Raw genomic sequence first — 17,140 nt, 5'->3', positions numbered from 1 at the left:
TGGCATCACCAACTCAATGCACATGAGTTTGGGTGAACTCCAGGAGCTGGTGATGGATAGGGAGGCCTGGCATGCTGTGATTCATGGGGTCGCAAAGAGTCAGACATGGCTGAGCGACTGAACTGAACTGTATTAACAGGTTAAAGAAAAACTGTAGGATCCTATCAACTGATACAGAAAATGCATATGGCAAAATCTGACACCCATTCATGATAAAAATTCTTTCAAAGTAGGAATGGAGGGACACTTCCTCAACTTGATATAGAGTGGCTACAAAAAACTGACAGCTAACTGCTAAGGTCTGAATATTTCTGTCCCCTAGGGTTGGAATCCAGCTAATAATTCATCTTCACTGCTCTTTCTCAATATAGTACTCTAAGTTCTAGCCACAACAATAAGTCAAGAAAGGGAAATAAAAGGCTTACAAATCAAAATGGAAGAAGTAAAACTGTTTTGATATGCAGATGACATGATGGTTTACATAGAAAATTACAAGGAATCTACCAAAAACTCCTAGAAATAATCAGTGAGTTCAACAAGGATAAAAGATAAACATACACAAATAAACTGCATTTCTATATACTTGTAATGGACATGCAGACAATGGAAAAAAACATCATTTACAATTTTTCAAAAAAGAAATATTTATAGATATAAATCTAATAAAATATGTAGGATTTATATGCTGAAAATTAAACAGTGATAAGAAAAGAAATCAAAGATCTAAATAATTATAGAGACATATTATATTTGTGGGTTGGAATTCTCAACATAGTAAAGGTGTCAATTTTCCCCAAATTGATAAACATGCTTAATGCAATGAGTATCAAAATCCCAGCAAGATTCTTTGCAGATATAAACATTATTCCAAAATTTTTATGGAAAGGAAAAGAAACTAGAATAGTTGAAATAATTTTGAAAAAGAAGAATAAAGTAGAAAAACTCAGTCCCTCCATCTTTAGCTACATTAATCAAGAATGGGTGGAGGGATAGACATACAGATCAATGGAGCATTACAGACAATCCAGAAACAAATCCACACAAATATCATCAACTATTTTTGGCAAAAGCAATTCAATGAAGGAAAGGCAGCCTTTCAATGAACAGTGCTGGAACAATTGTTCATTATTAAACAAAATACTAAGTGCTCTAAGTTTCATATCTTATATAATAATCAACTCAAATGGATGAAGGACTTAATGTAAAATATAAAACTATAAAAACTTTAGAAAAAAGTAAAGGAGAACAAGAGATAGGTAAAAAGTTACACTTGAAAGCAAAGCATAATCTACGAGGAAAAATTAATAAATTGGACTTTATAAAAATTAAAATCAATTGCTCAGTGAAACACCTATTAAGAAGATGAAAAGACAAGCTACATATTGGGATAAAATATGTGTAAACCAGGCATCTAACAAAGGACTGATATAAGTACACTAAAAACTACTTGCTTTCTCCTGGCTATTTTAATTATATTATATCATTAAAAAAAAACCAAAACTTAAAATATTCAAGAGAGTTAGTATAAGATCTTCTCTAGCTCTAAGGACTAAGGAAGAATTCAAGGAGCCCCTAGGATTACTTAAAGGATGCAGGTCAAGGATGCACTCAGTCACTCACACTGAGAACTTACCCTTTCAGAGATTTTGAACATCATCATCAAATTATCAATGGAACTAACAACCACAGACTCTACACTCCCTTCCTCTGTGTGCTTCAGACCCCAATCTATGGTTTATTTGGGTAGGGGTTACTGGGATTCCTTTGCACTGTTCACTTAAGAAGGCTTTCTTATCTCTCCTTGCTATTCTCTGGAACTCTGCATTCAGTTGTGTATATCTTTGCCTTTCACCTTTGCCTTTCATTTCTCTTCTTTTCTCAGCTATTTGTAAGTCCTCCTCAGACAACCACTTTGACTTCTTGCATTTCTCTTTCTTGGGAATGGTTTTGGTCACCACCTCCCGTACAGCCTTATGAACCTCTGTCCATATTTCTTCAGGCACTCCGTCTACCAGACCTAATCCCTTCAATCTATTTGTCACCTCCAGTGTATAATTGTAAGGGATTTGATGTTTGTCATATCTGAATGGTCTAGTGGGTTCCCCTACTTTCTTCAATTTAAGTCTGAATTTTTTAATCAGGAGCTTGTGATCTGAGCCATAGTCAGCTCCAGGTCTTATTTCTGCTGACTGTATAGAGCTTCTCTGCCTTAGGCTGCAAAGAAAATAATCAATATAATCGATCTGATTTTGGTAATGACCATCTGGTGATGTCCATGTGTAGAGATGTCTCTTGTGTTGTTGGAAGAGGGTGTCTGCTATGACAAGTATGTTCTCTTGGCAAAACTCTGTTAGTCTTTGCCCTGTTCCATTTTGTACTCCAAGGCCAGATCTGCCTGTTACTCCAGATATCTCTCGACTTCCTACTTTTGTATTCCAATCCACTATGCTAAAAAGGAGATCTTTTTTTTGGTGTATATTGTCACTCTGCTTATTTAACTTGCATGCAGAATACATCATGTGAAATGCAGGGCTGGATGACTCACAAGTTGGAATCAAGATTGCTGGGAGAAACATCAAACCTCAGATATGCAGATGATACCACTAATGGCAGAAAGCAAAGAGGAACTAGAGCGCCTCTTGATGAGAGTGAAAGAAGACAGTGAAAACTCAACATTCAAAAAACTAAGATCATGACTTCATGGCAAACAGATTGGAAAAGGTGGAAACAATGGATTTTGTTTTCTTGGGCTCCAAAATCACTGCAGATAGTGACTGCAGCCATGAAATTAAAAGAGGCTTGCTCCTCAGAAGAAAAGCCATGACAAACCTAGACACCATATTAAAAATCAGAGATATCACTTTGCTGACAAAGGTCCGTATAGTCAAAATTATGGTTTTTCCAGCAGTCATGTATGGATGTGAGACCTGGACCATGAAGAAGGTTGAGCACCAAAGAACTGATGCTTTCGAAACGTGGTGTTGGAGAAAACTCTTGAGAGTCCCCTGGACAGCAGGAAATCAAACCAGTCAGTCTTAAAGGAAATCAACCTTGAATATTCATTGGAAGGGCTGAAGCTGAAGCTCCAATACTTTGGCCCCATCATAAGAAGAGCTGACTCATTGGAAAAGACCCTGATGCTGGGAAAGATTGAGGAGGGCAAAAGGAGACGGGAGTGGCAGAGAATTAGATGGTTAGATAACATCAGTGATTCAATGGACATTAGTTTGGGCAAACTCTAGGAGGTACTGAAAGACAGGGAAGCCTGGCGTCCTGCAGTCCATGGGAGAGCAAAGAGTCAGATGTGACTTAACGATTGAAGAACAACACTGGGACTCCATCTGGTGATCATGAAATAAATATGGGTCCCTTTGTGTGTGTGTTAGTCGCTTGGTTGTAACCAACTAGCTCTTTGTGATCCCATGGACTGTAGTGCACCAAGTTCTTCTGTTCATGGCATTCTCCAGGAAAGGATACAGGCGTGGGTAGCCACTCCCTTCTCCAGGGGATCTTCTTGACCTGGGGATCGAACCTGGGCCTGCCGCACTGCAGGCAGATTCTTTACCATCTGAGCCAGAAAGCTGATTTGCTAATAATGAAGCTTCATCAACTACTCTCTGTCCTGGAGGCTATTATATGCTACTTCCTCCCCTTTCTCCCAGAGTGGATCTGTCCCTGGTCTTCTGATTGAAAAATCACCTCTAGAACAAACCACTATTCATGATGGGAGTGTAGTTTATCCTTCAAGATTGATGTGATAAAGGACAAAAAGGTCAAGAAAAAACAGACTGGATGACATCTAAGGTAGGAGAGCAGCACATTGTAATGAAAATACTACAGGACAAGTAGGCAAGAAACCTGGATCATGGCAAGAAATGTTGGCTCTACTGTGACCGGTGAGTGACTTTGGAAAGTCACCTGTTTTCATTTTCTGTTCTACAAAACTAGGTTTTTAAATTATTTGTTCTAAAGATTCTTCCTAATTCTAAACTCTTATGCATTTGTCTTTCTTAAAATGGGGCAGTACAGGTGAAAGGGGTAGAAAGTATCCCTGTGGGATTAATGATCTTAGGCTTTCTCTCCTAGAATCTTCTGTTGTGCTCCTATGTGGGCTTGGCTACTCTCCATTTTGGTGCAGCCGTCCTTCTGGAATATCTCCTTACCAGCATGCTACAAATTTCCCTTCTTATCTTTTCTAGTCCCTACATTCCTGTCTTCCTTTATTCAGTGTATTCCCTTACATTGGTAGAACACTTATTCCAGAGGTTTTCTGAGAAAAAGTGACAAGTAAATTGTTTTTTGAGACTCGAATGTCTGACAATATCTTTACTGTACTTCCACATTTGATTAATAATATGGTTGGGTATATCATCCTAACTTGGATATAACTTTTCTTCAACAATTAAAAGCATGATCCACATTCTACTAGCTTCCAATATTGGTTAGAGATGTACACAACTATTCTAACTCCTGATTCTTCACCTATGACCTGCCTTATTCTCAACTCTGGAAGTCTGGATTATATCTTTGGGTTTCTAGCATACATTAAGTTTCATTATAGTGTACCTTTGTGTGGGATATTTTAAACATTGTGCCTGGCACTTGTTAAACCTTTTCATCTGGAAATTATTTCTTCTCTTTCTGGGATTCATTTGAATGAAGTATTTTCAAGAATGACCCTTCAATTGTTCTATCTTCATTCTCTCACTTTGGCCTTCTTTGTTTTTTCCAACTTTACTTCCAACTTTATCAAGTTTTCCATATCTGTTTAATTTTTAATTTTCAAAAGCCCCTTTGTAGGTTTTATTCATATTCATGTGTGCTATATCTTTTCTATGAAACTAAATATTTATTATTTCTGCTAAGTTTTCTCCCTCTACAGACTGTGTATTTCTCAAGTTGATTTTTTGTTTGTGTTTTGGAATCTATATTTCATGTGAGAATCCTTCTGCAGAAATTTAGCACTCTTCACTGTCTAAAAAGCTGACCGGAAGCTTTTAGCAAGCGAAACTTGGAAGACCAGACTTCACTGGCCATCTGGTGAGATCTTGTTTTTGAAGAATCTCTAATGTCAATATCCTTATTTCTTTCTTCTTTGGGTGGTCAGATTTCCCAGGGATGTATCTTCAGATCTTCTGCCTGAGTGATATATGACTGGGAACCAATAGGTGAAGATGGTTAGAAGGCTCTCACCATTCTGTATCTAACCTTTAACTTAAATATCTTCATTTGTGTTTGGTGTGTCCCAGTTTAAAGACTGTTGATCTGACCCTGTCTAGAAAATAGACCTGTGGCAGTCTACTGAGACGACAGGGCTTCACAGAGTAGGGAAAGTGAACGGAGCATTAACCACTGCAAGCTTTTAAGCAATCCCTGTTTTAGCCTTACATTCTCACTTTCAGAGGTACCCAAAGATACTCATTATCAAGACTGTATACTTGAGTTAGAGTGTATACTCAGGTTATTTCTCAGCTTTCCACACTGTTAAAGGGTTGAGCTCTCTTAAAGTGTGAGTCCATTATCACTAACCCAAATTTTTTGACTCTTGTTTTCTTTGTCCTTGTGAATTTGGGTCTTTAAAAAATTCTTCTATTATTAGTGTTGTTTCAGTAGGGAGCAAAAGAAAAAATATATATATATATATTCAAGCAGCTATCACTGCAGTTATACAGACTCACATTTCCTGTCACTCTCGCCTGCCTTCTTTGGGATGCCACCCTTCTTCTGCCTTCTCGGCTTGTCCCAGTACCCTGGCATTTGACTTCTTCCACTTACCTTCACTGGACATTATATGGAAAGGTTAAAAAATTTTACGTGTTTATCGTTCTCTTATGACCAAAAACAAGTTTAACCTTTTTGTATCTGTCTCACTCCATGCTTAAACCCATATTCAAATAAGCTGCATTTTGCTTCTGTGTGACAACTACCAATAAGGCATTTTGTAGTTTACAAAATATTTTCACATATGGCATCATATTTTATCCTTAAAAATCCCACTGCAAAGATAGGTCATTTTATACACAAGATGGAAAACAAATGGTTAAACAGTTGGTCTGCAATTTGTTCTCTTTTGCAGGGGAAAGGAGGATGCCTCAGGAAAGAAAAAAGGTAACTTGGTCAAATTTCTTTATAAACATGCTAATGATAGATTTCCTGGAAATAAATTACTAGTATTTGCTGGCCAGAGAATCCTTTTTGGGGGGAGTGGGGAGGAGGTGGTGTATAGTTAAATTATAGAAATGTACTTCCTCACAGTTCTGAAAGTTCGAAGTCCATGATCAAGCTGTTGGCAGAAGAATCCTTATTTATAGACTGCTTATAGCTGAATGTACTTGGTTGGTCTAGGACTGTTTATGGTAAATAATCCTGGAATCTAGGGATTTTGGGGGCATAAATCCATAATCCCTGGGAAATGTAACTATCTGGGCATAAAATTAAGGTGTTTCATGACCAAAATCACTTTCTTTTGTGTAAGTAATGTCGAAACCTTTTACATTAACCGTGGCCAGAGTGGGAACCTAGGAGGTTGTACTGTAGTCCCAGAACTCTTGCTGCTTTGCGATGCCACATGGTCATCTGCATACATGAAGTTACAGCTGACCCCTGAGTGGCACAGGGGTTAGGAAATAAATTTTGTGAGGAAATAAATTTTCTGTAATTTTGCAGTCCAAAATCCAACTATAATTTATAGTTGGCTTTCCACATACACAGTTTCTCCATATGCATGGTTCTAAATCTGTGAATTCCATCAACTGCAGCCTGTTTATTATTCTAGTATGTAATGCTGAAAAAATTTTTATGAAAGTCAACCCATGCAATTCAAATCCATGTTGTTCAAGGGTCAACTAAAACTTGATACTGCTAAGATCTCTGATTTTAATGAGTGTGATTTGACGATCCAATCCTTTAGACTCTTTGTACCATGTGATACATTCCAGTGAGACGGAAAAACAGAACAAAACACAATAAAACCTGGGTTGCAGAATCAGAAACATACTTGCCTGCTGGTTCTATCACTGACCAATTGTTTGACTTTGGGCAAGTTACTGACAACGTTTAAGCCTATTTCCTTACCTATGCAATACTTCTTACGTAAGATGCAAACTATTTTAATGACAAATATAATAGAACGATAGATAAAGATGACATAATACAGCAGGACATTTAGAAACAACCTTAAATGCTGGAGGGAAAAAAAAGTTTTGCTTACTTTTTTCTTGTAATGCCTGCAGTTTATTTAGTTCCTCATTCTCTTCATCACTCTCTTCACTGCTTGTGCTGCTGACATCCAAAACTATATCCCTTTTGGGATCTACTCGGAGAAAATTGCGGCATTCAAAAGTCAGGTGACCAGCTAAGTAAAACAAAGAAATATGAATGACAAAACTACAGATACATTACATATTTTTTGCTTTGTTTATCCACTAAGCAACAATTACAATTTAATAATACAATATTTAGTTTTAACTTTTATTCAGTGACGGGTCATCTGCTTTACCTGAATGAAAAAGAACTATTTTTAACAGGGCTTCTTATTCAATAAATATTTTTTTGGTTACATCTTATAGATTTTAGAATACGCAATTAATGTAAATACTTTCAACTTTAGAGTTTATATTTAATTTCTTTCCCCTATATTTAATTCCTTTCCACTACCTATGTGCTTCTCATCTTACTATTACATTTTCATTACACAGCTTTCACCTAACTAAAGGTGTCATAATAAAATAATTGAACATGTTCAAAAGAATACTTATGATTTTAATTCTAACAATAATATTCAGTTCTTAAAGATTCTCCCTATAAGAAAACTACAACAGTTATCTACTTATTGCATGATGCAATTAAAAAATCAAACTTTATAAACACCTGGAGACCAAACGATATCACTAATATCTAAGTACCTATCAACTGCATGTTAACATTTTGCTTTATTCACTTATAATTTTTTTTAAGTGAAAGGCTTGCACATGTGCACACACACACTAAGTTGGAGAGCTTGCACCATGGCTTGGAACCCTGCCCCAAACCCATTCCATTTTCTTTTTATTCAGAAGTAGGTTATACTGAAGTTGGTGTCGATATTTTCAGAACATCATATTATTATTTCTTAACATAAACTCAATTATACTTAGCTATCATTCTGTAACTTTCTGCCATTCAATATTATGTTTTGTGATTCATCTATGCTAACATCAGATCACATCAGATCAGTCGCTCAGCCGTGTCCGACTCTTTGCAACCCCGTGAATCGCGCCACGCCAGGCCTCCCTGTCCATCACCAACTCCCGGAGTTCACTCAAACTATGTCCATTGAGTCAGTGATGCCATCCAGCCATCTCATCCTCTGTCGTCCCTTTTCCTCTTGCCCTCAATCCCTCCCAGCATCAGGGTCTTTTCCAATGAGTCAACTCTTCGCATGAGGTGGCCAAAGTACTAGAGTTTCAGCTTTAGCATCATTCCTTCCAAAGAAATCCCAGGGCTGATCTCCTTCAGAATGGACTGGTTGGATCTCCTTGCAGTTCAAGGGACTCTCAAGAGTCTTCTCCAACACCACAGTTCAAAAGCATCAATTCTTCAGCACTCAGCTTTCTTCACAGTTCAACTCTCGCATACATACATGACCACAGGAAAAACAATAGCCTTGACTAGATGGACCTTTGTTGGCAAAGTAATGTCTCTGCTTTTCAATATGCTATCTAGGTTGGTCATAACTTTCCTTCCAAGGAGTAAGAGTCTTTTAACTTCATGGCTGCAATCACCATCTGCAGTGATTTTGGAGCCCAGAAAAATAAAGTCTGATACTGTTTCCACTCTTTCCCCATCTATTTGCCATGAAGTGATGGGACCAGATGCCATGATCTTCATTTTCTGAATGTTGAGCTTTAAACCAACTTTTTCACTCTCCTCTTTCACTCTCATCAAGAGGCTTTTTAGTTCTTCATTTTCTGCCATAAGGGTGGTGTCATCTGCATATCTGAGGTTATTGATATTTCTCCCGGCAATCTTGATTCCAACTTGTGCTTCTTCCAGCCCAGCATTTGTCATGATGTACTCTGCATATTAAGTTAAATAAGCAGGGTGACAATATACAGCCTTGACGAACTCCTTTTCCTATTTGGAACCAGTCTGTTGTTCCATGTCCAGTTCTAACTGTTGCTTCCTGACCTGCATATAGGTTTCTCAAGAGGCAGGTTAGGTGGTCTGGTATTCCCATCTCTTTCAGAATTTTCCACAGTTTATTGTGATTCACACAGTCAAGGGCTTTGGCAGTCATTAAAACAGAAATAGATGTTTTTCTGGAACTCTTGATTTTTCGATGATCCAGCGGATGCTGGCAATTTGATCTCTGGTTCCTCTGCCTTTTCTAAATCCAGCTTGAACATATGGGAGTTCATGGTTCACGTATTGCTGAAGCCTGGCTTGGAGAATTTTGAGCATTACTTTACTAGAGTATGAGATGAGTGCAATTGTGCAGTAGTTTGAGCATTCTTTGGCATTGCCTTTCTTTGGGATCGGAATGAAAACGGACCTTTTCCAGTCCTGTGGCCATTGCCTGGTTTTCCAAATTTGCTGGCATATTGAGTGCAGCACTTTCACAGCATCATCTTCAGTATTTGAAAGAGCTCAACTGGAATTCCATCACCTCCACTAGCTTTGTTCGTAGTGATGCTTTCTAAGGCCCACTTGACTTCACATTCCAGGATGTCTGGCTCTAGGTGAGTGGTCATACCATGGTGATTATCTGGGTTGTGAAGATCTTTTTTGTACAGTTCTTCTGTGTATTCTTGCCACCTCTCCTTAATATCTTCTGCTTCTATTAGGTCCATACCATTTCTGTCCTTTATCGAGCCCATCTTTGCGTGAAATGTTCCCTTGGTATCTCTAATTTTCTTGAAGAGATCTCTAGTCTTTCCCATTCTGTTGTTTTCCTCTATTTCTTTGCATTGATCGCTGAGGAAGGTTTTCTTATCTCTTTTTGCTATTCTTTGGAACTCTGCATTCAGATGCTTATATCTTTCCTTTTTTCCTTTGCTTTTCGCTTCTCTTCTTTTCACAGCTATTTGTAAGGCCTCTCCAGACAGCCATTTTGCTTTTTTGCATTTCTTTTCCATGGGATGGTCTTGATACCTGTCTCCTGTACAATGTCAGGAACCTCAGTAGATGCAATTATCTCATTTTATCTGATGAATAATGTTCCATTGTATAAAAATGTTTACCCTTTCTACTACTGATAGGATCTTAGGTTGCTTCTAGCATTTTGCTATTATAATAATGATGAAATGTATAAACATGTGCACATATGCCTAAGGCAGTAACTTTGAAATTTTTTTGACTAGGACTGACTAATGATAAAAAATAACAATGCAATCAAGTGTATTAATATATATGTTCATATGCAAATACACACTAACTCACAAAAATTAAAACAAAAATCACCTGAAGCACTATGACATTTGATATTCAAAAAAAATGAATGCTGATAGAAACCACATAATTTATTTCACAACCCACTATCAATTCACTACAATTCTGTTCTAGGATTTATTCCTACTTCTCTCTTACCCAAGGATAAAATCTTTTGGAAGTCTTAGACTCATATGAGAGCATCTCCTAGCAAAGTACCAATCTTGGGCTGGGTCCTGAGCCTTGCCTTATTCCCTGAATTCAGTCAATACACAACAATAGAAGTTCAAGAACCCTGGGTTCAGCAAATACCCTCAACACCTCCTAGACTTTCTGCTTCCTTTGGTTGCTAGTCTCTAAGTATTCATGAATTCTGTATTTTCTCCTAGCATACTAATATATCTAATATGTACTGCATATTTTATACTAGTTTCTTAGTTGTTTACAGCAGGGTCCAGCCTGCCATACTGCTGGAAACAAATTTTCTTGGTTTTGATTTCCTTCCAAATGAATCATTCAGAAATGTTCTTTTCGGTTTCCAAACATACAGAGCTTTCAAATTATGCTTTTCCTGATTTCTCAGTGTGTTACACTGTTATTGGAGAGTATCTGTATGGTAAATCAGTGTTTTAGTGTTTGCCTGTATGGTATCAGTGTTTAAGTATTTGCTAAGATTTCTTTTATGGCCTATCTTGTACTAAATCTGGGGAAAAACTTGGAATGTATTTTAAAAGAATACATCACTATTTGTTGAAGAGAGGCTTTTATGTTTATTTTGTTTTCAAACCTCCATCTTACTTTCTTGTGTAATAATTTCTGATAGTATAATTTTTAAGTACCTTTATCACTATATATTTGTCCATTTTTCCTTATAATAGTTTTTGCTATACATGCTTTGAGATTATATTAATAGGTATAGTCAAAATCATTATTTTATCTTCTTGGTTGATTAGAACTGCTCTTGCCTCAAAAGTCTAATATTATAATTGCTGTACCAGTTGCTCTTTTGGTTATTATTAGTTGAATCATATGAAATTACCATTTTCATGAGTAAAACTGTTGAATATCAACAATATTCAACCTAATATCTATTTGCACTTTTTCCTCCATCCATTTATTTTGAAATTTTCTATGTAGTTTTCAGTTTTCTAAGTAGTTTCACTAATAATGGCATGTAGCTGGACTTACATTTTTAACGTGATAACAGACTACCTTTTCACATTAATTTCTTAGCTTGGAAAGCTAGTTTCTGCCTCATTGGAGGCAGTGTAAATTTACTCCTCATACCTACAGATGGTGTAAGCTTGGGCTGTCATTTCTGAATTATTCCTTTTCCTCTAATTATTGTTTTATAGGAAGTTAAACACAGTAAACTTTCTCATCACTTCCCCTAGACAGTAAATGGAACTTCTGTAATTCCCACTTCACTGCTTTTTTGAGCAGTCTGGCTTTAACCAACAGCCTTCACTCCAGCCATGCTGTGATCCTGCAGGAGTCTAAAGCTTCATTCTGTATTCCATAAAAGTCTACCCAGGAGGCCTGTGAACCTCATTGTTTTCAGCTATCATTCCCTACTCTGGCTTTGAGCACCTTTTCCTTTCTAACATGTGGCAATTTTCCTTTTATTCTTTTGAGCTAGCTTATTTTTATTTTTGCTGTTACTATGTTTTTCTCCAGCATCTCTCTGTGTTTGGAGCCAAACAGAGGACTTTCTATGTTGGTTTAGTTGGCCATTTTGATCAGAATTTCTGATGATACAATTTTTCTTTTACTTAAACTAGCTTGGCATCCAAACACCTTACATTGTCATTATTATTTAATATAAATAAACTACTTAAATAATAACCACACTGGCAGCAGTCTGTCTCACATCCTTTACTGGCCTTGCTTTAATGAAACTGACCCTAAACTGATAAGACAACACACTGCTTCAGATCAGATCAGTCGCTCAGTCGTGTCTGACTCTTTCCGACCCCATGAATCACAGCATGCCAGGCCTCCCTGTCCCTCACCAACTCCTGGAGTTTACCCAAACTCATGTCCATCGAGTCGGTGATGCCATCCAGCCATCTCATCCTCTGTCATCCCCTTCTCCTCCTGCCCCCAATCCCTCCCAGCATCAGAGTCTTTTCCAATGATTCAAATCTTCGCATGAGGTGGCAAAAGTACTGGAGTTTCAGCTTTAGCATCAGTCCTTCCAAAGAAATCCCAGGGCTGATCTCCTTCAGAATGGACTGGTTGGATCTCCTTGCAGTCCAAGGGACTCTCGTCTTCTCCAATACCACAGTTCAAAAGCATCAATTCTTCGGCGCTCAGCCTTCTTCACAGTCCAACTCTCACATCCATACATGACCACAGGAAAAACCATAGCCTTGACTAGACAGACCTTTGTTGGCAAAGTAATGTCTCTGCTTTTGAATATGCTATCTAGGTTGGTCATAACTTTCCTTCCAAGGAGTAAGCATCTTTTAATTTCATGGCTGCAGTCACCATCTGCAGTGATTTTGGAGCCCAGAAAAATAAAGACATTGTTTCCCCATCTATTTCCCAAGAAGTGATGGGACCGGATGCCATGATCTTCGTTTTCTGAATGTTGAGCTTTAAGCCAACTTTTTCACTCTCTACTTTCACTTTCATCAAGAGGCTTTTTAGTTCCTCTTCACTTTCTGCCATAAGGGTGGTGTCATCTGCATATCTGATGTTATTGATATTTCTCCCGGCAATCTTGATTCCAGCTTGTGTTTCTTCCAGTCCGGCGTTTCTCATGATGTACTCTGCATATAAGTTAAATAAACAGGGTGACAATATACAGCCTTGACGTACTCCTTTTCCTATTTGGAACCAGTCTGTTCCATGTCCAGTTCTAACTGTTGCTTCCTGACCTGCATACAGATTTCTCATGAGGCAGATCAGGTGGTCTGGAATTCCCATCTCTTGAAGAATTTTCCACAGTTTATTGTGATCTACAGAGTCAAAGGCTTTGGCATAGTCAATAAAGCAGAAATAGATGTTTTTCTGGAACTCTCTTGCTTTTTCCATGATCCAGCGGATGTTAGCAATTTGATCTCTGGTTCCTCTGCCTTTTCTAAATCCAGCTTGAACATCAGGAAGTTCACAGTTCACATATTGCTGAAGCCTGGCTTGGAGAATTTTGAGCATTACTTTACTAGTGTGTGAGATGAGTGCAAGTGTGTGGTAGTTTGAGCGTTCTTTGGCATTGCCTTTCTTTGGGATTGGAATGAAAACTGACCTTTTCCAGTCCTGTGGCCACTGCTGAGTTTTCCAAATTTGCTGGCATATTGAGTGCAGCACTTTCACAGCATCATCTTTCAGGATTTGGAATAGCTCAACTGGAATTCTATCACCTCCACTAGCTTTGTTCGTAGTGATGCTTTCTAAACCCACTTGACTTCGCATTCCAGGATGTCTGGCTCTAGGTCAGCAATCACACCATCGTGATTATCTGGGTCGTGAAGATCTTTTTTGTACAGTTCTTCTGTGTACTCTTGCCACCTCTTCTTAATATCTTCTGCTTCTGTTAGGTCCATACCATTTCTGTCCTTTATCGAGCCCATCTTTGCATGAAATGTTCCTTTGGTATTTCTGATTTTCTTGAAGAGATCTCTAGTCTTTCCCATTCTGTTGTTTTCCTCTATTTCTTTGCATTGATCGCTGAAGAATGCTTTCTTATCTCTTCTTGCTATTCTTTGGAACTCTGCATTCAGATGTTTATATCTTTCCTTTTCTTCTTTGCTTTTCGCTTCTCTTCTTTTCACAGTTATTTGTAAGGCCTCCCCAGACAGCCATTTTGCTTTTTTGCATTTCTTTTCCATGGGGATGGTCTTGATCCCTGTCTCCTATCAATGTCACGAACCTCCGTCCATAGTTCATCAGGCACTCTATCTATCAGATCTAGGCCCTTAAATCTATTTCTCACTTCCATTGTATAATCATAAGGGATTTGATTTAGGTCATACCTGAATGGTCTAGTGGTTTTCCCTACTTTCTTCAATTTAAGTCTGAATTTGGCAATAAGGAGTTCACGGTCTGAGCCACAGTCAGCTCCTGGTCTTGTTTTTGCTGACGGTGTAGAGCGTCTCCATCTTAGGCTGCAAAGAATATAATCAAGCTGATTTTGGTGTTGACCATCTGGTGATGTCCATGTATAGAGTCTTCTCTTTTGTTGTTGGAAGTGGGTGTTTGTTATGACCACTGCATTTTCTTGGCAAAACTCTATTAGAGTTTGCCCTGCTTCATTCCGTATTCCAAGGCCAAATTTGCCTGTTACTCCCAGTGTTTCTTGACTTCCTACTTTTGCATTCCAGTCCCCTATAATGAAAAGGACATCTTTTTTGGATGTTAGTTCTAAAAGGTCTTGTAGGTCTTCATAGAACCATTCAACTTCAGCTTCTTCAGAGTTACTGGTTGGGGCATAGACTTGGATTACTTGATATTGAATGGTTTGCCTCGGAAATGAACAGAGATCATTCTGTCGTTTTTGAGATTGCATCCAAGTACTGCATTTCCGACTCTTTTGTCGACCACAATGGCTACTCCCTTTCTTCTGAGGGATTCCTGCCCGCAGTAGTAGATATAATGGTCATCTGAGTTAAATTCACCCATTCCAGTCCATTTCAGTTCACTGATTCCTAGAATGTCAACATTCACTCTTGCCATCTCTTGTTTGACCACTTCCAATTTGCCTTGATTCATGGACCTGACATTCCAGGTTCCTATGCAATAATGGTCTTTACAGCATCGGACCTTGCTTCTATCACCAGTCACATCCACAGCTGGGTATTCTCTGTGCTTTGGCTCCATCCTTTCATTCTTTCTGGAGTTATTTCTCCACTGATCTCCAGTAGCATATTGGGCACCTACTGACCTAGGGAGTTTCTCTTTCAGTATCCTATCATTTTGTCTTTTCATACTGTTCACACACTGCTTATGAAGCTACAAAAAAATTTCCTTTTTTTTTTTTTTTTCCAGTTGGGGAACATAAGTGAACAAACTTAGGAAATTAACTCCAAAATATAGTTCTTATGAGGTCTTTTCTAAATAGACTCTCAGGAGACAATGAGCAGAAAAATTCTTAGATGATCAGAAACTTAAATTTTGACCACAGATAGGTAGAGACATTTCAAAGTTATAACATCTCAGTTCAGTTCAGTCGCTCAGTTGTGTCTGACTCTTTGTGACCCCATGAATTGCAGCATGCCAGGCTTCCCTGTCCATCACCAACTCCCGGAGTTCACCCAAACTCATGTCCATTGAGTCGGTGATGCCATCCAGCCATCTCATCCTCTGTCGTCCCCTTCTCTTCTTGCCCCCAATCCCTCCCAGCATCAGGGTCTTTTCCAATGAGTCAGCTCTTCACATGAGGTCGCCAAAGTACTGGAGTTTCAGCTTTAGCATCCGTCCTTCCAATGAACACCCAGGACTGATCTCCTTTAGGATGGACTGGTTGGATCTCCTTGCAGTCCAAGGGACTCTCAAGAGTCTTCTCCAACACCACACTTCAAAAACATCAATTCTTCGGCACTCAGCTTTCTTCACAGTCCAACTCTCACATCCATACATGACCACTGGAAAAACCATAGCCTGACTAGACGGACCTTTGTTGGCAAAGTAATGTCTCTTCTTTTTAATATGCTATCTAGGTTGGTCATAACTTTCCTTCCAAGGAGCAAGAGTCTTTTCATTTCATGGCTGCAGTCACCATCTGCAGTGATTTTGGAGCCCAAAAAAACAAAGTCTGATACTGTTTCCACTCTTTCCCCATCTATTTGCCACGAAGTGATGGGACCAGATGCCATGATCTTTGTTTTCTGAATGTTGAGCTTTAAGCCAACTTTTTCACTCTCCTCTTTCACTTTCATCAAGAGGCTTTTTAGTTCTTCTTCACTTTCTGCCATAAAGGTGGTGTCATCTGCATATCTGAGGTTATTGATATTTCTCCCAGCAATCTTGATTCCAGCTTGTGCTTCTTCCAGCTGATTGCGAAAAGTAATGGGGCTTATTCAGTAATGGAAAAACAGACCCTTAAATTTATGGAACAATACAAGAGGCCTTGAATAGCCCAAAAATGTGAAAAAGAATACAGGTGGAAGACTCATATTTCCTGATTTCAAAACTTACCACAAAGCTATAGAAATCAAAACAAGGTGATCTATAGTCATAAGGATAGTCACATAAACCAATGAAATAGTCCAGAAATAAACCCACACGTACATAGCCAATTGCTTTTTGACAAAATTGTTAGGTCTATTCAGTGGGGAAAGAATAGTCTCTTCAACAGACAGTGCTACGAGAACAGGATTTCCACATGCAAAATAATGAAGTTGAATTCCTCACCTCACATCATATGCAAAAACTGACTCAAAATGGATCAAAGACCATTACAATATAAGAACTAAAAGCATAAAAGTCTTAGAAGAAAGCATGGGGTAAGTCTTCTTTAACTTGGATTTGGCAATGGATTCTTACATGTAAAACACTAACAGCAAAATAACAAAATATAAATCTGGTAAGTTGGATTTTATCAAATTTTAAAACATTTGTGCAAAGAAATTATGAAAGTGAAAAGACAACCTACAGAATGGAAGAGAAGATTTGCAAATTATATATTTGATAGGGTTTAGCATTTAGTATATATACAATTCCCACAACTCAAGAACAAAAATACAACTCCAATAAAAAATGGGCTAAGAAACTGAACAGACATTTCTCCAAA

The 17,140-nt window shown here is 38.1% G+C and overlaps 1 protein-coding gene across 1 annotated transcript in view; it reads right to left on the bottom strand.

Annotated features, from left to right (window-relative positions):
* The window catches only part of SREK1IP1 (SREK1 interacting protein 1), a 41,852-nt gene that overhangs the window by 11,166 nt on the left and 13,546 nt on the right, over nucleotides 1–17,140 (bottom strand). The window contains exon 3 of the mRNA XM_055554549.1: nucleotides 7,211–7,354. Coding sequence (XP_055410524.1) covers nucleotides 7,211–7,354 — 144 coding nt within the window. The remainder of the gene's footprint in view (nucleotides 1–7,210; nucleotides 7,355–17,140) is intronic.

The sequence above is a fragment of the Bubalus kerabau genome, chromosome 18 (genome assembly GCF_029407905.1).
Source record: "Bubalus kerabau isolate K-KA32 ecotype Philippines breed swamp buffalo chromosome 18, PCC_UOA_SB_1v2, whole genome shotgun sequence".
Classification (NCBI taxonomy): domain Eukaryota; kingdom Metazoa; phylum Chordata; class Mammalia; order Artiodactyla; family Bovidae; genus Bubalus; species Bubalus kerabau.
The sequence above is the reverse complement of the archived record's forward strand: the minus strand, read 5'-3'. Positions and strand labels throughout refer to the sequence as shown.